This window comes from Anabrus simplex, chromosome 13 (genome assembly GCF_040414725.1).
Source record: "Anabrus simplex isolate iqAnaSimp1 chromosome 13, ASM4041472v1, whole genome shotgun sequence".
Classification (NCBI taxonomy): domain Eukaryota; kingdom Metazoa; phylum Arthropoda; class Insecta; order Orthoptera; family Tettigoniidae; genus Anabrus; species Anabrus simplex.
This window is the reverse complement of record NC_090277.1, coordinates 89,342,273-89,365,302: the sequence shown is the minus strand read 5'-3', so window position 1 is coordinate 89,365,302 and position 23,030 is coordinate 89,342,273. Positions and strand designations below refer to the sequence as shown.

General features: G+C 41.2%; 1 protein-coding gene across 1 annotated transcript in view; it reads right to left on the bottom strand.

Moving 5' to 3' along the window:
- The window catches only part of LOC136884806 (fringe glycosyltransferase), a 335,211-nt gene extending 318,134 nt beyond the window's left edge, over positions 1-17,077 (bottom strand). Inside the window, exons 1-2 of the mRNA XM_067157097.2 lie at positions 16,955-17,077; positions 3,011-3,277 (exon numbers count right to left, since the gene is read on the bottom strand). Of these exons, the coding sequence (XP_067013198.2) occupies positions 3,011-3,277; positions 16,955-17,077 (390 nt within the window). The remainder of the gene's footprint in view (positions 1-3,010; positions 3,278-16,954) is intronic.
- Between the last annotated feature and the right edge of the window lie 5,953 nt (positions 17,078-23,030).

Genomic DNA, 23,030 nt, shown 5'->3' with positions numbered 1-23,030 from the left:
TCGGCCTCTAATGGTACGAAATGAGACGAAATGGAATGGCAAATTAAAAGTCCAAAATTCTCCACTGACTAGAATTCAAAGCGTGAGAACGAAGAATGAATGGATGGACATGAATTTAAAACAATCAGTGGAAGCGACCCGCAGTGCCTTACATTCACACAAACTGACGTAAAACAATAGGATTACTGACCAAGGGACTGCTGCTATAGCATAACACTGAAACGATGATGCATGCAGTCTAAAGGGGGTCCAAAATCCAAATTATCGGCCCTTCATAACGGTACTGATCGCTAGGAAAGTAGAACCATGGTATTTGTCCTGTTGCGGTACTAATCAAAAGTAGCAGAGATTTGCGGTATTCCACACATTATTGTACTACTCAGAGGTTATGAAATTCGACATATAATACAGACCCATATTTTTCTCACTTTGCGGCGCCATTTACAGGCAACGCAAACCTATGGTGTTCATCACCGAGTACTAACCACAGGGACTTTCCACTATCCGGTAGTGTTCCTCATATAGTGGGTACTAATCACAGGCAAGGCAGAACCATGGTAGCTATCATCCCATGGTCCTGCTCATATGGTGGTACTAATCACTTTTTATTTTGCTTTACGTCGCACCGACACAGATATGTCTTATGGCGACGATGGGATAGGAAAGGTCTAGGAAGTGGAAGGAAGCGGCCATGGCCTTAATTAAGGTACAGCCCCGGCATTTGCCTGGTGTGAAAATGGGAAACCACGCAAAACCATCGTCAGGGCTTCCGACAGTGAGGCTCGAACCTACTATCTCCCGATTACTGGATACTGGCCGCACTTAAGCGACTGCAGCTATCGAGCTCGGTGGTACTAATCAAAGGTGCTGCAAAAGCCGACCGTACGGTGCTCCTGTGTGCTACTAATCACAAACCTATTTGGTACCTAACACAGTGGTATTACGCGCAAGTAAAAGTGACACATGGTGTTCTCCGCGTGGTGGTACTAATCACAAGTAGTTTCATGGTTCCAAGACAATCATCCCTTGGTCGCCCCTTTTAGTCGCCTCTTACGACAGGCAGGGGATACCACGGGTGTATTCTTCGTCGGCGTCCCCCACCCACAGGGTTGTGTGTTTGGTCCACGAGAGGTATCTTATTTCCCTCAAGTCCGGCGGCAAGCCGGTTAGGACCCTCTATTAGCCACCTGGGACGCGCCACGTTGGAGTATCACTTCTCCCCCTGCTAAGCCAGCGTGGTAGGTTCGTGGTATTAAAATTTTATGCAATGATAATTTCCATAATATTTCACTAGTATGTTTATTCATTGATATGGTGAATGCAATGTTATTTAAATTGTGGGCTAAACAAAAGATAGTGTTATATTTGTTTTATTCCTTGATTTGACTTCACTGATGAAGGGAATGCATATTGCACCTGAAACATGTATGATAGCGCCTTGCCAATCATTACAAGTGTATTGACAAGGTGGACACAACATAAACTATTTTAAATAGTTTCTTTAATAGATTTAGACAAGTCAATCCAGGATCAAATCAAATTCCTATTATATTTCTATATGCCTTTGCTGGCAAGACGTAGTGTTTACAGTGCCCTATGTCTTCTGGTATGGGCTAGAGCAATATTGTTACTTTCATTGATCTGTCTCAGCTTTATCCTTGGCTTTGACAAGATGAAAGTGACTGAGGTATGAGTGATGCTAGTAATGCCGTTCCTTATGCAGCCAGTCCCTGCTATGAATGGCGTGAAAATGTTGCTCATAGGGTCGGTTGGTGCATGCATTTCAGTGGGCTTGGCAGACTGATATGTAATAGCAACTTCTGGCTCAGTGAGGAAAGCAACGGGAAACTATCTCACTCCTCATTTCCCTAGTACACCTCTTCAGTGATGCCTAGGCCATTTATGACAGCTGATGGCGGAGCTGTTGAGGATCCAACCAGCCTTCGGGCTGAGGACTAAACATACATACATACATGTTTTCTATGTTCCCATATATTTCATCATTACTTCTTGATTTCCAGAGTTCTGTAGTTCTTAGCGGGCCGAGTATTTTCCGTATAATTTTTCTTTCCAGACATTCATTCGCATATAGGCATTCCGGTTTGACTACTGTGTTGTAATGTTATATTTTGAGGTTTTTAGATAAACCCTTTTGTTGTTGTAGATTCCTAGTTATACTGTATTCTCTTTCCATCTTGCGTATCCTTTCTTCTACAGCGGATATTTCCAAACCATTTTCTTGAATTGTTTCACCCAAATATTTGAATTTCTTTACCCTCTTTATTCGACCAATTTATGTTACCGGTACTAGAAATTTTGGAGCATTTCTTATATTTGAAAAATAAATTTGGTATTTCTTTTCACCGAGGTCGATAGCTGCAATCGCTTAAGTGCGGCCAGTATTATCCAGTATTCTGGAGATAGTGGGTTCGAGCCCCACTGTCGGCAGCCCTGAAGATGGTTTTCCGTGGTTTCCCATTTTGACACCAGGCAAATGCTGAGGGGCAGTACCTTAAATAAGGCCACGGCCACTTCCTTCCCACTTCTAGCCCTTTCCTGCCCTATTGTCGCCGTAAGACCTATGTGTGTCGGTGCGACGTAAAGCAACTTGCAAAAATAAAATAAAAATAAGAAAGAAAAATGTTTAACCCGTTGTGTTGGCTATTTCTTTCAAGAGATTGACTTGTATTTCGGCATTTTTTCAAGTTTTCTGAAAGTATGGCAAAATCATTTGCAAATGCTAGACTGTTAATTTCAACACCTCTGTCCTTTCTTCCTAATGTTATTGGTGATAGTATGTGTTCTTTCAGTTTTTCATTCCAAATTCTTACTATTTTCTCCAGGACGCAAATGAATAGGAGTGGAGATAAACCATCACCTTGCGTTACACCTGGAATGGTTTAGATAACCACTGCTCCACAACAGATAATATACACCCTAAATACCTGAAGTGACGATTTGTATTTTAGCGAATAGGAGATCATACCAGAGATATTCAAAACCATCCTACCTGTTCTTTGGCGAGCTGGAACCAAGTTTTGATGATGACCGGTAGTCTCCACTTGTGGAAGTTCCGCGTAGTCTTCACGCTGATGAAGACATCTTCCAACTTCGTAGTTGGCGGTTTACTGGTAGCGGTGGCGATACCACCCGTGTGGTACGAGGGGGGCGGTGGTGGGGGCATCTTGGGGGGCCGAGCTACGATAACATTGTTATTGTTGTTGAGGTCGTAGTCACGTGACACCGAGCGAGGCGCTCGTTCCTGCCAGCCAGACACCTGTCAACAGACAACAAAAGAGCAACGTCAGGAGTGGAGAAAGTGCTACTGTCGATATCACTCAGCAATATAACCACAGTACGTTACATCCGTCCAGAAAGAATCAGAAACTCATTCTCAGACCTTTACCGATACATTGCAATGAGTAGTAATAATAATAATAATAATAATAATAATAATAATAATAATAATAGGAAAGGAAGATCCTGAGAAAAATCATGGGCCCTATTAAAGAAGGAAAGTACAGAATCAGGCACAACAACGAACTGTACCAACAATTGGAGAGCATTACAACATCTATGAGGAAGAGGAGACTGAACTTCTATGGTCATGTCATGAGAATGGACAATCAGAGGCTCACCTCCAGAATCTTCCACACCATCTCTAGAGGGAAAGCGGCTAATGCCAAGTGGGAAAGACTCGTCAGAAAAGACCTTCAAGAATTGGACATTGCTCCCAGTGAAATTTATGACAGGAATAGGTACAGAACGTTTATCAGAACATCAAACTCTCTCCAGTCACTAACAGAAGAAACAGTACGTCAGGGAGGAGGTGTGAATTGGACTCAGGATCGAAAAGACATTCACAGTGCAAGAATGAAGGAGTACTGGTCAAAGAAGAAAGCTGCTAGAGATAAGAACCACGTGGTCCATAGCAGACCCAAACGGAACTTAAAATAATAATAATAATAATATCACAATACAGCAGTGGAGCCTGACGCTCTTAATGGAACCGAAACACAAACTAATGCAGAGAGGTGAAATTAAAAAATCGTAAACATAGAAAGAAGACAGATTAGAAGCATTCTTGGCTCAAGAACAATAATAATAATAATAATAATAATAATAATAATAATAATAATAATAATAATAGCTATTTGCTTTACGTCCCACTAACTACTTTTACGGTTTTCGGAGACGCCGAGGTGCCGGAATTTAGTCCCGCAGGAGTTCTTTTACGTGCCAGTAAATCTACCGACACGAGGCTGATGTATTTGAGCACCTTCAAATACCACCGGACTGAGCCAGGATCGAACCTGCCAAGTTGGGGTCAGAAAGCCAGCACCTCAACTGTCTGAGCCACTCAGCCCAACCCAAGGACAACAGAAGCAGAATACAATAGGCCACGATCTAATAAAGAAATCTATGTACAGGTCGTTTTTCAGACATTTGAACAGAATGAATAATGACTGAGTGACAAAACAAATTTTCAATACAATCATAAAGCTTCAAGTACAACCAGCATGGATTACACAAACATTAAATGACCTCAAAGAAGCAAACATTGACATTAAGGATTACACATTACAGGAAATTGTTTAGGGACAAAATTCAAAAAGTGATCTTCAGTGAACCGAGCTCGATAGCTGCAGTCGCTTAAGTGCGGGCAGTATCCAGTATTCGGGAGATAGTAGGTTCGAACCCCACTGTCGGCAGCCCTGAAAATGGTTTTCCGTGGTTTCCCATTTTCACACCAGGCAAATGCTGGGGCTGTACCTTAATTAAGGCCACGGCCGCTTCCTTCCAACTCCTAGCCCTTTCCCGTCCCATCGTCGCCATAAGACCTATCTGTGTCGGTGCGACGTAAAGCAACTAGCAAAAAAAAAAAAAAAAAGATCTTCAGTGATGAACAAGAAAGAAAAAGAAAACAGCCACGTAACATAGAACAGCTCCGGAAACAGAGATCTGAACGAATGAAACAGAAGTGGGCAGAGAGGAAGAAGAAACATAAGAATTGCTCTGTAAAAGTGTTATTCGATTAAATGAATGAATAAATAAATAATAGTAATAATTGTAATAATAATCTTCGTTGACGATATTGCAATCCTTTCTGAGAATATACGAACAGCACTTAACCAGGTAAACCTTTTGAAAGAAATTGCAAAGAAGAGTGGACCAAATTTATAACTAACAATGGAAATTGTTAATAAAAATATTATGGAAAAATCTACAGGCTAGAAAAGTGTTTTAAGTACTTGGGGGAAGTTATTCAAAATAATGGTCCACACAAAGAAGCAAATAAAGCGAGAGAAAGGAAAGTTTATGCTTTGTGATAAGCATGTGTTTGGTGTATACTACCAACAGCTGGAAATCCTATTGTGATAATGGTGTGTTTAATTAATGTAATATGATTACATACAATTTACAAGTTGTTAATGCGCATAACGTAACCCACATGTCATACTTTATACGGCTACTACAAGACTCTAAATACTCTTATTAAATACATTATCCCTATACATAAAATAAGAAGTCTGTCCGTACTTTAGTCATAATCAAGAAATTCCGGTTTTCTCCCGTATCACTCGTGTCTAGAATAAACACAGTATGTCATTAATTTATTTCCATGACCTCTATCTGAATGTAGGATGCTAAAAGGTTTGTTTTGTCACCTATTCAATACATATAAATTTTACAATTTAGGAATTTATTATTGATTCCACTTGAGACATGTTTCGCCCTTCATTGAGGGCATCATCAGTCAAATTATCTCCTCAAGGCAAAAATCAGGTACCTGGTTAGTAGTTGACATGCACAATTATTACATATTATTAATACACATTACAAAAATTTAAGTATGAGAAATAGTTGTACAATAGTGATGGTTGAACATACAGGTTTATAGAATAAGAAGTCAGCACCAATGCGTAAAATTAAAATAGTAGAGTTCGGCAGTGGTGCTCTGGAGAACAGTTGACGCAATCATAGGAAAATATAAAGTTTTAAAAATATTTACATTATAACAATCAAGGGAGAAAGGGTGTAGTGCTCGGCGTCAATGTTTGTAACCAAAAATTAATGTCAATGGTTGGTAACTATACAATGTTTACATTGTCCAATTGAACAGTTGAGAATTTTACATTCATATACATATTTACACAAGAGCAGCTTGGTGAGCAAGGATATAAAAAAATCTAGCACCAAGTGCGTCCTGTTGTTTTAAAGGTTGGAAGAAGAATGTAGCATTGACATTTCAGATATATGCAGAGTGGTTTGTCTTAGGTAAAATCACCGGGGGTAGGGAAATATTCCATAGCCAAATGAGGTTTTATAGGCATCAAGCTGAAAGTTGTCATGAAGATCTACAAGAAATGGGTATTGAGGACGAAACCATTCAAGATAGAATGAAATTTAGAAGCTTAGTAAACAAACATAAATTTGCAGATAAACCAACAAGAAAAAATACAGGCTGGACAGAAACACGCAGAAAGGAACACAGTGAAAAACTGAAGAGATATTGGGAAGAAAAGAAGAAGAAACATTGTGCAAAATAAGTTCAAACGCGCTCTACAGTTGGGCACAACGAATCAAAAAATAATAATAATAATCAACAAATGTATCAAAGAACAGAAGGAATGGTTGAATTGATGAGGAAGAGAAGGTTACAGTTCTATGGACACTTGTTGAGGATGGACAATAACAGACTAACGAGGAGAATCTCTGAATTCTTCAGGACGAGGAAGACAGAGCTGAAAGGGTTTCTAGAAGTGAGGTTGGACTTACGAAGATGGAAAGAAATCAATTTAGACAACTCGTCAACAAGTTCCGCGGTTTCTAGGAGACGGGAAAAAGGCTGGTGAGAAAAGGGAGGCCCTACACAGAAGGATTAGGAGAAAGGATTTTTTTTAATTTATTTATGCTTTCGTCGCACTTATGGCGACGATGGGACAAGGAAGGGCGAGGAGTTGGAAGGAAGCGGCCGTGGCCTTAATTAAGGTACAGCCCCAGCATTTGCCTGGTGTGAAAATGGGAAACCACGGAAAACCATTTCCAGGGCTGCCGACAGAGAAAGGATTAAAATATACTGGCAGAGTGAAGGCAGAGAAGGCTAAAAATACTGCAAAGATTGTCAAACGTGATCATAGATGGCCGAAAAGACGATGATGATAATAATAATAATAATAATAATAATAATAATAATAATAATGTGGCTTCAGCTACAGTCTGCAAGCATTTTAATTTGACGCCATATGGCTGCCTGCTCGTCAATTTCGACGTTCAGTTTTACTCTAAGCCTACTAGATGACAGAGCAAACCGAATCTCTCTTGGGCGTCTGTGGCTGAGTTTTTAATCAATTTTGATCAATTAATTAACCGCCTTCTATCAAACCACTTAGTAATAATTAGGGCTCGGAAGTTGGAGAAAGGTCCTTTTCCTGTCGACTGTCCCAAGACAAGGCCCATCATAATGTGTCACCAGAAATCTTGTACATGCCGACATCGTATACATGGAGTGTCGAATGAGTTTTATTCAGTCCTTCAAAAATCCGACCTCCTATGCCGGGTCTGAACCCGGCTATCTTGGGATTGGGAGGCCGACACTACTACTGATCCACAGAGGGATCTACCCTGTCACCAATAGCGATACAGCCCATTTTGACCTCCTGAATCTAAATTATACATAGCGAGTTAGCCGTGCGGTTTGCATTCGGAAAATAGTGGGTTCGAACCTACACTGTCGGCAGCCTTGAAGATGGTTTTCCATGGTTTCCCATTTTCACACCAGGCAAAGGCTGGAGCTATAGATGAATTAAGGCCACGACCTTTCCCGTGCCATCGTCGCGATAAGACCTATCCGTGTCGGTATGACGTAAAGCCAGTTATAAAAAAAATAGAATCTAAAATATCTGCAATGTCTTGCTGGAATCTTACAAGTTGAGCCTCACTGGACAACCCTTCCTGAACCCGAACCAGTTAGTAACGATATGAGAAGATGGGACAATTTATTAGAATCCTTAAGAGAAACTTCCCTCCCTACTCTTAATGACTGTATCCGCGCTTACTTTGAAGACATTAGTATCGTACAAGTAAGTATAACAGACACGCACGGAACAACAACGTGGCGCCAGCAACCGTCGTACACGGCGCGCAAAGCATGTTTACCTTTCAATGTGCGTGCCCTGTAACCCAAGTGACTTGATCTAGTCAAGAATAGGACGGTGGAATGTTGAGTTACTGTATGTGTGATCCGTTGCGCTTCTAAGATTAACAGATCCTCTGCTGTGAGGAAACCTCCCAGACTGCAAGATAAAGAAAACGACGTGCCCTTAGTACTAAATGGAAACTTTGTGATGTTTTATTCACCCCAGGCGTTAACAGTTAACACAATACGAGCGGATGCAGTAAGAAATGTGACACTGTTAACAATAGTTTAGGGGTTACCTCTTTTCCCCGGATATATGTTCGTTATTAACATCAGAAAAAGTGTCCGGGAGAATTTTAACTTGGATATGTTTTTGGGTTGCTATTTGGTGATGGTTGCTGATAGAGGAAAGAAGCTCCAATTTTGTGGTTGTCTAGTATGGAGCATTCCAACTGATGAACCCACTGCTACACTGGGGCGAAACGCTGGTAATTTCACGACTGAAAAAGCCTAAAGACTTAAAGAGCTCACATTCTTTTAGGCCCAGATATTGTTAATAAATTCGTTTACCGTGGCTCCTTGCTGAGCAACAATGGCAGTTGTAAGAAATATATATATTTTTGCAATTTGCTTTACATCGCACTGACGGCGACGATATGATAGGGAAGACTAGGAGTGGGAAGGAAGAGACCGTGACCTTAATTAAGGTACAGCCCCAGTATTTGCCTGGAAAACCATCTTCAGAGTTACTACAGACAGTGGGGTTCGAACCCACTATCTCCCGAATGAAAGCTCACAGCTGCGCGCCCCTAACCGCACGGCAAACTCGCCCTGTCAAAAAGGTCTCATCTCAAAAGGCAGGCATTTATACAAGTGGAGGCTCATGCTTCCCCTAGTGCAGGGATGGCGAACCTATGCCACGCGTGTCACCTTGTGACACGTGAACATGATTTCGATGGCACACCACATGCACGTATTAATGTTTATATGTACGTGTTGTATTATGGACTGTACATATCTCGTGCATCGCACAGTCATAGTATTTCAGGTTTAAGTAATAAATATTGAAAACCAAAATTCTAGTTCCATTCGGACGTGCATTATGGCAATACTGCAACACTGATAGGTCCGGAAGCGAAGTGAAATAAATGTCAGATGCGGCGGACGAGGCATTCGCTCATCCACAACGGTCAATTAGAGAAGTTTGGTATGCGTGTGGTTGTCAGCATCGCGTAATTATTCTTACTGAGTAACTGTTTATTGTTTTGAATTTTGTAAGAGAAATAGTTACCAAGAGATTATCCCAATTTCCAGATTTGGAGAAACTTTCGCACTTTATTTCAAAACCTCATATTGCACAAATGAGTGATGTAAAGGTCAATTATTTTGAGTGGTTAGATATTGACAGTTTAGAAATGGAGTTTACTGAATTTCAACAAAGCAGTACATGGGTAAACAAATTCGTACACCTTGGTGAAGCATTGATGAAAATCGAGTGTGCTGTTGATAGTGAATATTCTCTCAGAAGCCGAAGAACTTAATACTTGAACAGTGGAACAGCCTGCCACAAATGTTTTCGGCTATGAAGAAATTTGCTATAGCGCTAGTTACTTTGTTTGGGTCAGCATACGCCTGCGAGCAGCTGTTTTCGAGAATGAACGTCGTGAAGTCAACAGTTAGAAACCGTCTTGGTTCAGATCTAAGTGCTTTTCGTGTGTTATTGAAGAAAGATGTTATGAACCTAACATAAATGACATGGCTACTAAGTATTTTTGCGGTTTTGGCAAAATACGACCATGAAACTTGCAATCAAATGTATTACAATGTATATATGTATAAGTAATAACATATTGTGAAACACATTTTTGAATTAGGGATGGAATTTGGTGGGGGTGGTGGAGGTAGTGGTGTTGGGTGGGGATGGGGGGTGTAGCCATTACAAACGAAAATAACAAGTGACACAGTAGACAGTTGAGAATAATAAAACAGACTTCAAATGGCACACTAGTTGGAAAAGGTTCGCCATCCCTGCCCTAGTGCATCGTAACTGTATTGTCCTACGTAGGAGGCTTGTAGTGGTGTCCTAACGGCGCACTACCCGCCAGCGTCTTGGAATGGTGCAGCAATCCAACTGATGATGTCACTGCTACACTGGGGCGAAACTCTGTGGTCATTTGACGATTGGACATGCCGAGTGCACCGTATTGGCACCTACTTATGGTATGAAAATAACCGTACACAGAGACAATAGTGCTGACTAGAGGAGAAACAGAAGGGAAAGTTGCTGTAAAAATTGGGGGACAAGACCATGAAACTGAGGAAAGCTTCAAGTACTTGGGAAGTGAACTGGTGCAGGATTCGACACGCACACTAGTAAAAGGATACAACAAGGAAATGTATTTTACCAGAGTGTGAGGAACTTGATCTAGAAGTTCAAAGAGATGATGCATAAGACGTATTACCCCCCCCCCCCCCCCCGCCTGACACTGACATACGTGCAGCAGACATCTGGACCCTGACGACAATACAGGAGAGTAAAATCCAGCCCAGTTGAGATTAAATTTTTAGCAAGTAAGACAGGAAAGACAAGTAAGTGGTGGTAGCGATTTTTGTCTTAAGAAGAAGGTTTTTATTTTCTTTACAAATCTGCTTTACGTCGCACCGACACAGATAGGACAATGGGACAGGAAAGGCCTACGAGTGGGAAGGAAGCGACCGTGGCCTTAAGGTACAGCCTCTGCAGTTGCCTGGTTTGTCTTAGTTAAAATCACCGGGGGTAGGGAAATATTCCATAGCCAAATAAGGTTTTATAGGCATCAAGCTGAAAGTTGTCATGAAGATCTACAAGAAATGGGTATTGAGGACGAAACCATTCAAGATAGAATGAAATTTAGAACCTTAGTAAACAAACATAAATTTGCAGATAAACCAACAAGAAAAAATACAGGCTGGACAGAAACACGCAGAAAGGAACACAGTGAAAAACTGAAGAGATATTGGGAAGAAAAGAAGAAGAAACATTGTGCAAAATCAGTTCAAACGCGCTCCACAGTTGGGCACAACGAATCAAAAAATAATAATAATAATCCAACAAATGTATCAAAGAACAGAAGGAATGGTTGAATTGATGAGGAAGAGAAGGTTACAGTTCTATGGACACTTGTTGAGGATGGACAATAACAGACTAACGAGGAGAATCTCTGAAATCTTCAGAACGAGGAAGACAGAGCTGAAAGGGTTTCTAGAAGTGAGGTTGGACTTACAAAGATGGAGAGAAATCAATTTAGACAACTCGTCAACAAGTTCCGCGGTTTCTAGGAGACTGGAAAAAGGCTGGTGAGAAAAGGGAGGCCCTACACAGAAGGATTAGGAGAAAGGATTCTTTTTTTATTTATTTATGCTTTCGTCGCACCGACACAGATAGGTCTTATAGCGACGATGGGACAAGGAAGGGCGAGGAGTTGGAAGGAAGCGGCCGGGGCCTTAAGGTAAAGCCCCAGCATTTGCCTGGTGTGAAAATGGGAAGCTACGGAAAACAATTTTCAGGATTGCCGACAGTGGGGTTCGAATCCACTTTCTTCCGAATGCAAGCTGACAGCTACAGTAGTGGCCCAAACCACGCGGCCACTAGCTCGGTTACTAAAGTCGTAAATATTATAGTAAATGTAATATTTCCTAACATAGTACGTTGCCCTCATAGCGACGGAATTTCTAATGAAGGGCGAATTTCCTTCTGTGAGTGATATGTTAATGATACTCTCGATAATAATGATGCTTGTCATCATTTCAGAGTTTTTTTTAAGTTGCCCGAAAATGATGCCTCGTTTCTCCTTGACAACTTCTAGCAAAGCCAGCTTCTTGTAATCATCTTTATTTCCCATGATTAAAATTTTAAAACTACCGGTTGGCCTACCACAATATTATACCGTCAAGTTCGCCGCAAAAAATAAGCATTAAAATCATGGGAGTATTAAACAGTTTGTCCATGGAATAAACTTGATCGGATCACTCATTTGCAAAGACGTTTCACTTTGCAAAGAAATTGAAAAGTAAACCGTAGATCATGGTGGAACAGAAAGAATTGAAAAGTGAAAAGTTGCAAAGTTCATTCGAGTAACAGGCCCCTGCTCGTACAATGAACGGTCATATACAGATTACCTTGATATGAAATGGCGTATGGCTTTTAGTGCCGGGAGTGTCCGAGGACAAGTTCGGCTCGCCAGAAGCAGGTCTTTTGATTTGACACCCGTAGGCGACCTGCGCGTCGTGTTGAGGATGAAATGATGATGAAGACGACACATACACCCAGCCCCCGTGCCAGCGGAATTAACCAGTTATGGTTAAAATTCACGACCCTGGCGGAAATCGAACCCGGGACCCCTGTGGCCAAAGGCCATGGAGCCGGAGACAGATTACCTTGATATTTATATACTCTCACAATTTTTTGTGTGTGTGGCCTCTGGTCTGACCTAATGGCCTGTTTATTATTACTGTACATATCAATGTGGTAGCAAGTTCCTCTCCTTTGAAGGGTGGACCGCTATGGCCATAAGCTAAGCTCTTGGCGAATGATCAGCACATAATTTAATACAATAAATACATTCAACTTATTTACTTGCTCTTTGAGAAGGATGCCGACTTCGTTCATAACAGAAAACAAATCTGCCTTGAGAAGGAGGCTGACTTGAATCATGCAGCAGAAGGGGGTCTAATGAATAACAAATAATTTATACTCGTGTGGGAGAGTTGCCTTGAGTGCTTATTCCACACCTCCATAACAGAGCCCATTATTCTCCTAGGTAACCTATCCTCCTCCATTCGCCTCACATGACCTAACTTTATTTCCCTATCCCGACTATCCTCCGGCCATTGTTCCCACCAGTGTGTACCAGCAATCATTCTCGCTACTTGCTTATTTGTTACTTCTAACTTATGAATAAGATATCCTGAGTCCACCCAGCTTTCGCTCCCGTGCAGCAAAGTTGCTCTGAAAACAGACCGGTGTAAAGATAGTTTCGTCTGGGAGCCGACTTACTTCTTACATAATACTGCTGATCGCAACTGCGAGCTCACTGCGACCTTAAAACAACAGAAAAAATATCAATTGTTTCTGAGAAACGGGAAGCTGCGAGGAACTTGAACACAACCATGAGCTTTTTTTAATGTTGAAAACATCTCTTAGTAGACAAAGTAGTGGTCCCCATATTACGAAAAACCGTAAAATTACGCAATTTCCTCAACTGTGCCGAAAGGTTTCATATTGTGAGCCTCGGATAGCTTTATCAAACTAAAAGAAGCAAATTTCGAAAATCACTTCCACCCTAAATGCAGTTCCGGAAATACACCTAAAATTGCTTGTTTGTTTACTCTTTTTCTTTTTTAAAAATTTAAATCCTAGCCAAATTAACTTATTTACAACCTAATTATTTATGTAATGTGTACCTTGGTTCAATACCCTCCAGCGTTTTGTGATGTTCTCAATAATGTCCACACAGAATTAGTTATAATGGCTTGAGTGAAACTCTGCATTGACTCACATTAGCGCTCGTAGTGGTAGAAAGGGCAAACAGCTAATCTAATCGACCAGATAGCGATGATTAGGAAAAGGATTGTCATTTTTAGAAATAAGTAAAGAAGATATTCTCATACTTTATATTTTTTTTAAACCTAAAATTCGAAGCTCATATCCCTAGGATGTTTTCAGCATTGAGTTGCTTCCCTTAAGGGGTAGAAATGTGGATTTTTTTAACCTGCAAGGGTGTGTACAAAGTAATGAAACAATGACCAACATGATGAGCAAAGCGCCAAGCGGTAAACCGCTTGCTTCCCAATAGAAGACCCCTACTCAGATTTTTGTTCTAAAAATTGAGGATTTAAATTCGTGACAGGTCTTGAAAACGAGTACAAAGGGAACTAAAAGTGGGAACTTGAAAAATGTTCAGACCTAACCGCAATACCGCAGCAGTCATAAGAGAATAAAAAACAATTAAAAAGAAAGGTCAGATAAGGAAAACAAAAGAACAGCCTTGCACAAGTGAGTTGTGTCTGACTCAGAACATGACATTTTCTTCCCGGAACTGCAAATTGTCATCCCCTCGCTGCTTCACCACAGTACAATAGAACTCGGCATTACCAAGCGTAGGTAAGTGGGGAGTCCTTCAGTCTGTCTCACCTAGCTCCATAGCTGCAGTCGCTTAAGTGCGGCCAGTATTCGGGAGATAGTGGGTTCGAACCCCACTGTCGGCGTGGTTTCTCATTTTCACACCAGGCAAATGCTGGGGATGTATCTCAATTAAAGCCACGGACGCTTCCTTTCCACTCCTAGCCCTTTTCCGTCCCATCGTCGCCATAAGACCTACCTATCTGTGTCGGTTTGACGTAAAACAACTTGTAAAAAATAATTAGTCTGTCTCTCACGTATCGAACCCGGGGGTGGCAGCTTTATCGCACTAACCACTGCACCACAGAAGCGGACGGGAACAATTAGTACGAAAGAATTTTCACCTACAGTTCACAAAGCGTTCGATAAGTCAATCCCTCGTGAAGTCGTCTAGTGTTTATCTACAAATAAGTTACTTTTTTAAACAAATGGTTTTAAAAAAATGAACTTTAGAAAAAGTACTGTACCAATGACTAGAAGATGTATGTTCGTTTGTTTGTTGTCTGAGTTTTCAGCCCAAAGGTTGGTTGGATCCTCAACAGATCGGCCATCACCTGCCATAGATGGCGGGGGCGCCACTGAGGAAGCGTACTAGAGAAATCAAGAGTGATTTAGTTTCCCGTTGTTTTCCTCACCCGGCCAGAAGTTGTTAATACATCTCAGTCTACCACGTCCGCTGAAATGTAAACATCAACCGACCCTATGAGTATTTTTATACCATTCATAGTAGGGACTAGCTGCATAAGGAATGGCATTACTAGCATGGCTAGTTGTTCTAGTTCACGCCAGAAAACAAAGTAGGCCCTAAACTGTAACCACTAGACCTTGCCAGAGAGGGCGTGTTTAGAGGATATGCTTACTAAAATTAAGAGAATATCTCATACATTAGGTAACTTATATAAAGTTTTGACGAGTTTTCTTATAAAAGGAAGATTCCAATGGTTAAAAATGCAATAATAATAATAATAATAATAATATCCAGAAAACAGACTGGCAAGAATCTTACTAGAAGCAACAGAAAACATCAAAACAAAACAAATAGCCTAGGTGGACATTGGGTCTAGTACCATCAGCTTGCAGTCGGGATATAGTGGATTTGAACCCTACTGTCGACAGCCCTGAAGATGACTTTCCGTGGTTTTCCATTTTCACACCTGGCTGTCCCTTCTGTAAGGCCACGGTCACTTGCCACTCCTAGCCTTTTCCTACCCCATCGTTGCCATAAGACATATGTGTGTCGGTGGGACGTAAGGCAACTGTAAAAAGTTCAACAGTCCAAAAAGGCCCCAAAAAATGTCGAAATTTAACCCTCAAGAAAAGGCCGTTTTAAGTGTTTTTGAATGAGAAATACTTGATGAAAACAAGAATTATTGCTTTATTAGGCGCTTCTTTTCAACAATAATGAATGAGTACAAACAAAAGTCTACATGCAATCGACGTAAAATCCGCATAAAAGGTATGTTTTAATCATAAAAAACTAAAAGAATTTATATACAAAGCGTGTCTCTAAATTCTTAAGATTTAAAAAAAAAAGCCTAGTTTTCTCGTAGAATGATACCAAACTGACTTTTAAAAAGGCAAATTGCCACAAATTTGACATTTATTATTAATGAAAAACTAAAGTACAAAATTTAAAATCTTTGCGGAATTTCTATTTTTCACTCAAAAGGGAACAGTCGAACTTTTGATGAAAAATGTTCGCCACAGTTTTGAGGCTCAATTTATTTTTTGTTTCTTGATTATGGACATGCGTCACTGCACTGTCGTTCAATTTTCCTTGCGTCATAATACTGCTCAAGTAACTTTTAAATCTTCTTAAGATGTAAGTGGAACGTCCTGATGTGCACATAAAAATGGGTCTAGTTAAAGCGATCTTTAGCAAACTTAACTACCTCTGGAATAAATAACCCTTTCTTAAGTTAATTGATCAGATCTACTTAATAAAATAATATATTCATATAACTCACTTGTGATCGAGAACAAATTAGACAAAAGTTTCTTAGTATGCTCCTCAGCCCCCTCCCCCTCCTCGTTAGTAATGTAGGGAGAAAAATATCTTGGTATTCTTCCCCCCTTTTTCGTTTATTTTCTTATGTTATCATCTCTTTTCTCAATCTTTCATCTCCCTGTTTGTTGGAATTGCTCGGCACCGTAGCACCCCCGCAGTCGGGGGCCCTGACACCCGTGAAAAAGTATATAAATAATGTCATACTGATAGGAAAGTAAAATGACCGCTTAAGGAATGACTGCAGATGATTGCAATATAATTTCTTCATCAAAACAGTTACTGAGAAACAAAGTACAACACATGAATTTAAGAAAATAAGCATTATCCAGATATACCAACGGGAATTCTAATGGAGAATTTGAAAAAATAGGGTACCAGTTTCTAGCCGATATGCTCTTTAAAACTATGAGAATATCTAATGCAATAACTACATACATTCTTTACGATTTTTCCCCCTAATAGGTACCTAAACGTGTTATCATGAACAGAGACGAAATATCGGTAATGAAAGACCGCGAACACTCAGTAGAATGAACCTACGGACGTAATATCGCAAGAAATAACACATGTTTAAACTTGATTCTGAACTGTAAATTTAACAAGAAAAAATGCGGCAGGTGCATGCTGCTTGTTTACAATACAGTACCTGTTGCTGTTGGGCGAAAGAACCTGTCGCTGACACACTCTGGTAGACGAGCAACATCGTATACGCAGCTACACCAACCAATGTCAGAGCTTGCACCAGTCTCTTGAGCCTTACAACACTCATATTGAGAACGTATGCATCGCAACACACACATACACGACACAAAACCCGTATCAGACCTTTCAGTCAACAACGACACAACAACACGTAGCACCGCGCCGCATTACGGCTAAACCACGACTGGCTGTGATACAACACACGACCACACTAATCGCTGCCATCTTGTAAACAGCAGAAAGCAACAGTTGGTTGCGAGCCTGACACCTAGCGGTCAATGCTGGGAACTACTGCAGGAACGCAGCGCGCCATTCAACTAGGTGTCACCGAGTGACAGCCGGGCTCAATCTTTAGAATTTAAGAGCAGTGCTTTTTTCGATGTTTGGTAGTCGTAGAGAAAGTTTTAAAAAGTCTCACTTCAAATAAAGGAAATATAAATTACGGCAATTATCCATGTTGTTTCGGTCTAAAACATTCATACCTTGGCCTACCCCTGCTGCTGCTGCTGCTGCTGCTGCTGAGGTTATTTCATTCCTGTCCACTGCGTACATTTCCCACAAAACCAACTGCACAAGTCCTGTGAGTCTTAGGATGTGCCCTATCTTTCTGTCTCTTCTTCTGGTCAAATTTAGCCAAATCGTTCTCCTCTAACAAATTCGATTCAGTATCTCTTCGTTTGTGATTCGAATTACTCATCTCACCTTCAACATTGTTCTGTAACACCACACTTCAAAAGCTATTCCTTTTCTATCTAAGCTGGTTATTGTCCATGTTCTACTTCCATACAGTGCCACGCTCCAGACGAAAGTCTTCAAAAACGTCTTTCTAATCTCCATGTTCGAAGTGAGCAAATTATCCATAACATGCATAAGTTACTGTATTTTACAATATCTGATGAAATCACAGACTAGGGGCTAAAAGCCGGGGTGAGTGGCTCTGACGATTGCGGCGCTGGCCTTCTGGCATCAAATTGACAGATTCGATCCTAGCTCAGTCCGGTGGAATCTGAAGGTGCTCAAATACGTCAGCCTCTTACGGTAGATACGGTAGATTAACTGGCACGTAAAAAACTTCTGCGGGACTAAATTCTGGCACCTCGGCGTCTCCGAAAATCGTTAAAGTAGTTAGTGGGACATAAAAACAATTATTATAATTATACTTTCTTTCTCAATCTGTTTACCCTCCAGGGTTGGTTCTTTCCTTGGATTCACCGGGCGAGTTGGCCGTGCGTGTAGAGGCGCGCGACTGTGAGCTTGCATTCGGGAGATAGTAGATTCGAATCCCACTATCGGCAGCCCTGAAGATGGTTTTCCGTGGTTTCCCATTTTCACACCAGGCAAATGCTGGGGCTGTACCTTAATTAAGGCCACGGCCGCTTCCTTCCAACTCCTAGGCCTTTCCTATCCCATCGTCGCTATAAGACCTATCTGTGTCGGTGCGACGTAAAGCCCGTAGCAAAAAAAAAATTCCTTGGATTCAGCCAGGGATCCCACCTCTACCGCCTCAAGTGCAGTGTCCTAGAGCATGAGGCATTGGGTCGGGATACAACTGGAGAGGAGGACAAGTACCTCGTCCAGGCGGCCTCACCTGCTATGCTGAACACAAGCCTTGTGGGGGATGGGAAGATAGGAAGGGATAGACAAGGAAGAGGGAAGGAAGCGGCCGTGGCCTTAAGTTAGGTACCATCCCGGCATTTTTCTGGAGGAGAAGTGGGAAACCACGGAAAACCACTTCGAGGATGGCTGTGGAGGGAATCGAACCCCCCTCCACTTAGTTGACCTCCCGAGGCTAAGTGGACCGCGTTCCAGCCCTCATACCACTTTTTAAAATTTCGTGGCAGAGCCGGGAATCGAATCAGGGACTCCGGGGGCGGCAGCTAATCACACTAACCACTACACCACAGAGGCGGACACATTATTATTATTATTATTATTATTATTATTGTTATTATTATTATTATCATTATTATTGGGGGCTAAAGGCTCTTAAAGCGGTCTATCGTCAAGGGAATCAGATCAACCGGCCTCAAGACCGAATCATACTTATATTTTAAGTTGTGTAGGAATTAATTCTCTGTTGTTCTTATAAATTCTTCTAAAAATGGCAACCACTAATAAACGGCGTCGAGTGTTGGTACTTACATGATTATTCTTGTTCTTCTTCTTTTCTTGCTACGTGTTACCTCGCTGCAACACATCCATTGTTTCGGGGACGGAAGGCTGGGAAAGGGCAGTGAATGGAAAGGTACAGCCCCAACATTTACCTGGTATGAAAATGGGAAACAACGGAAAACCATCTTCAGGGCTGCCGATGATGGGATTCAAACCCACTATGTCCCGAATGCAAGCTCACAGCTGCTCGTCCCTAACCGCAAAGCCAACTCGCTCGGCATGATTGTTGTATTTAAAAATTTCCCTGTGGGTGGGGGCAGTGGAATAACACCGTCGGTATCACCTGCCTGTCGTAAAAGGCGACTAAATGGGAGAAACAGGGGCTCTCAAGTTGGGAGCGTGAGTTGGTGTCCATGGTTCCCCTAGCTGAATCTGCCATTCTTTCCCCATACTTGTACCAGGTTTCTGTTTCCTATCCGACTTCCGTTGGTCGACTCTTGTTCTTTACCGACCCGGCAGGTATTCGGTTTGCGTAGCCTAGGGAATTTTTCATTTTCACGCCTTTCGTGGCCCTTGTCTTTTTTTGGAAGATACCTTTATTGTTCAAAGTGTCGAACCACTTTCATTTTTCCTTCTGATTAATGTTAATAGAGGATGGTTGATCAGTTGTACTTCCTCCTAAAACAATGAACACCACCACCACAACCTCCTGTTGTTTTAAGCATCAAGATGATCTGCATCATGAAAAATTAACCCGAGGAGTCTGCCTCTGTGGTGTAGTGGTTAGTGTGATTATCTGCCACCCCCGGAGGCTCGGGCTCGATTCCCAGCTCTGTCACGAAATATGAAAACTGATAGGAGGGCTGGAACGGGGTCTAATCAGCCTCGGAAGGTAAACTGAGTAGAGCGGGTTCAATTCCCACCGCAGCCATCCTCGAAGTGGTTTACCACTTCTCCACCAGGCAAATGCCGGTATAGTATCCAACCTTTTTGTTAGTGGCTTTACGTCGCACCGACACAGATACGCCTTATGGCGTCGATGGTATTGGAAAGGCCTAGGAGTTGGAAGAAAGCGGCCGTGGTCTTAATTAAGGTACAGCTCCAGCATTTTCCTGGTGTAAAAATGGGAAACCACGCAAAACCATCTTCAAAACTGTCGACAGTAGGATTTGAACCCAATCTTCCCATCCCCCACAAGCCCCGTGTTCCACATAGCAAATGAGGCCGCCTGGGCGAGGTACTGGTCCTCTTTCCCAGTTGTATCCCCGACGCAAAGTCTCACGCTCCAGGAAGGACATTGCCCTTGAAGCAGTACAGGTGGGATCGCTTGCTGAGTCCGAGGGAAAAGCCAACCATGGAGGGTAAACGGATTAAGAGGGAAAGAAAAAAGAAGGAAAGGAAAATTATTCCAGTCCCTAACTCCTCTTCTTATAAACGAATATTTGCCCCAATTTGTCCTCTTGAATTCCCACTTCATCTTCATATTATGATCTTTCAAACTTTTAAAGGCTCCCTCAAAGTTATTTGTCTGCTAATGTCATTTAACGTCATTTCTCCACCGAGAGCTCGAACATAACGTTCAGTCCAGCAGCTTGTCTCTTTGCCCTCAAGTCTTCCCAGCCCAAAATTTGCAACAATTTCCTAACACTACTCTTTTGTCGGAAATCACCCAGAAAAAATCGTGCTTCTTTCCTTTGGATCTTTTCCAGTTCTCTTATCAAGTAATCAAGGTGAGGGTCCCATACAATGGAACCATACCCTGGAACCCTCTCCTTTACATCCCTACAACCCCTAGATACCCTCATAACCATGTGAAGAGGTATGTAATCTTTAATTACAATGTCGTTAATGTGATTATCCCAATGAGGCTCTTTCCTCATACTGTACTGTATTAACATCTACTCACAGTGAGGTACGTTCAAACCATCAACACAGTAATAATTACAACAGAGTTTCATTCACTTTTAACCATTTAGTAAAGGTTATTCCACTGAAGCTCAACGTGTAGGATGCCATCAAGATATAGCAGATATCCTGGATTCAGGAGGTCAAATGGATTGTACCGTGATTGACCTATCTAAGGCATTTGATAGGGTAGATCATGGAAGACTACTGGCAAAAATGAGTGCAATTGGACTAGACAAAAGAATGACTGAATGGGTGGCTATATTTATAGAAAATAGAAATCAGAGAATTGGAGTAGGCGAAGTTTTTTTATCTGACCCTGTAATAATTAAGAGGGGAATTCTTCAAGACAGTATTATTGGACCTTTATGTTTTCTTATATATATCAATGATATGAGTAAAGAAGTGGAATAAGAGGTAAGGCTTTTTGCGGATGATGTTATTCTGTATAGAGTAATAAATAGGTTACAAGATTGTGAGCAACTACAAAATGACCTCGATAATGTTGTGAAATGAACAGTAGGCAATGGTGTGATGATAAACGGGGTTAAAGGTCAGGTTGTGAGCTTCACGAAAAGGAAAAGTCCTCTCAGTTTTAATTCCTACATTGTTGGGGTGAAAGCTCCCTTGGGGAACATTGTAAGTACCAATGTGTTGGGGTAATCACATAAATATGAATGTAAATAAACGTTACAGATCTGTGCACATGGTTATGAGGGTATTTAGGGGTTGTAGTAAGGATGTAAGGAAGAGGGAATACAAGTCTAGAGTATGGTTCCAGTGTATGGGACCCTCACCAGGATTACTTGATGCAAGAACTGGAAAAAATCCAAAGAAAAGCAGCTCGATTTGTTCTTGGTGATTTGCGACAAAAGGGTAGCGTTACAAAAATGTTGCAAAGTTTGGGCTGGGAAGACTTGGGAGAAAGAAGACGAGCTGCTCGACTAAGTGTGTTTCGAGCTGTCAGTGGAGAGATGGCGTAGAATTACATTAGTAGACGAATAAGTTTGACTGGCGTCTTTAAAAGATCACAATATGAAGATAAAGCTGGAATTCAAGACCACAAATTTAGGCAAATATTCGTTTATAGGAAGCGGAGTTAGGGATTGAAATAACTTACCAAGGGAGATGTTCAATAAATTTCCAATTTCTTTGAAATCATTTAAGAAAAGGCTAGGAAAACTACAGATTGGGAATCTGCCATCTGGGCAACTGCTCTTAATGCAGATCAGTATTGATTGATTGATTGATTGATTGATTGATTGATTGATTGATTGATTTTTGTCAGGTAGGGTATTTGAAGATATCTTACAACCTAACTTCTCACCAGTTGCCTGCCGTCCATCTCACAACATTGTGGAGATCTTTTTGCAATCGCCCAGAAACTTGTAACGATTTACAACTCTATACAGCACATCATTATCTGCATAAAGCGATTCCAGATCTTCACTCAAATTATTTATTTAGTCTACATAAGAAAACATAAAGGTCCAATAATACTGTAGCTACAAGCCATTCATGCACAGACAAATGTTCCCCGCAGGTAACGAACGATGATCACACGAGAAAAGAATCTCCCAGTCATTGGTCGTAATGAACTTATTGAGAACAAATTGAGGTGGCGGCTGGCGGCTTCTCCTAATTCTTTTCATCGAGGTAGAAAGACATTTTTCAATCACTCCCTCTCAGAGCTTACCGTGCAGAGAAATCAAACAGGGCTTCATTTCTATTGAAAGTTGTTTGTTAGGATTTTTTTTACTCAGAGGGAGCTGGAATTTTATATCGTTTAAACTATCATGGATTACAGTTACAGTTGAGGATATAACCCCTTTTATAGTCTCCGGAGATAAAAGGATATTTTTACCTAATGCATGCATTTTCATGAAACTTTGTGGGAATATCACCTACATAAAAGTAGAGACATCACGAACATTTCTTTCATATAGCCTACAATTAATAGTTTTTCGAAAACTTTTTTTTGAAATTTTTATTCGTCCGCCTCT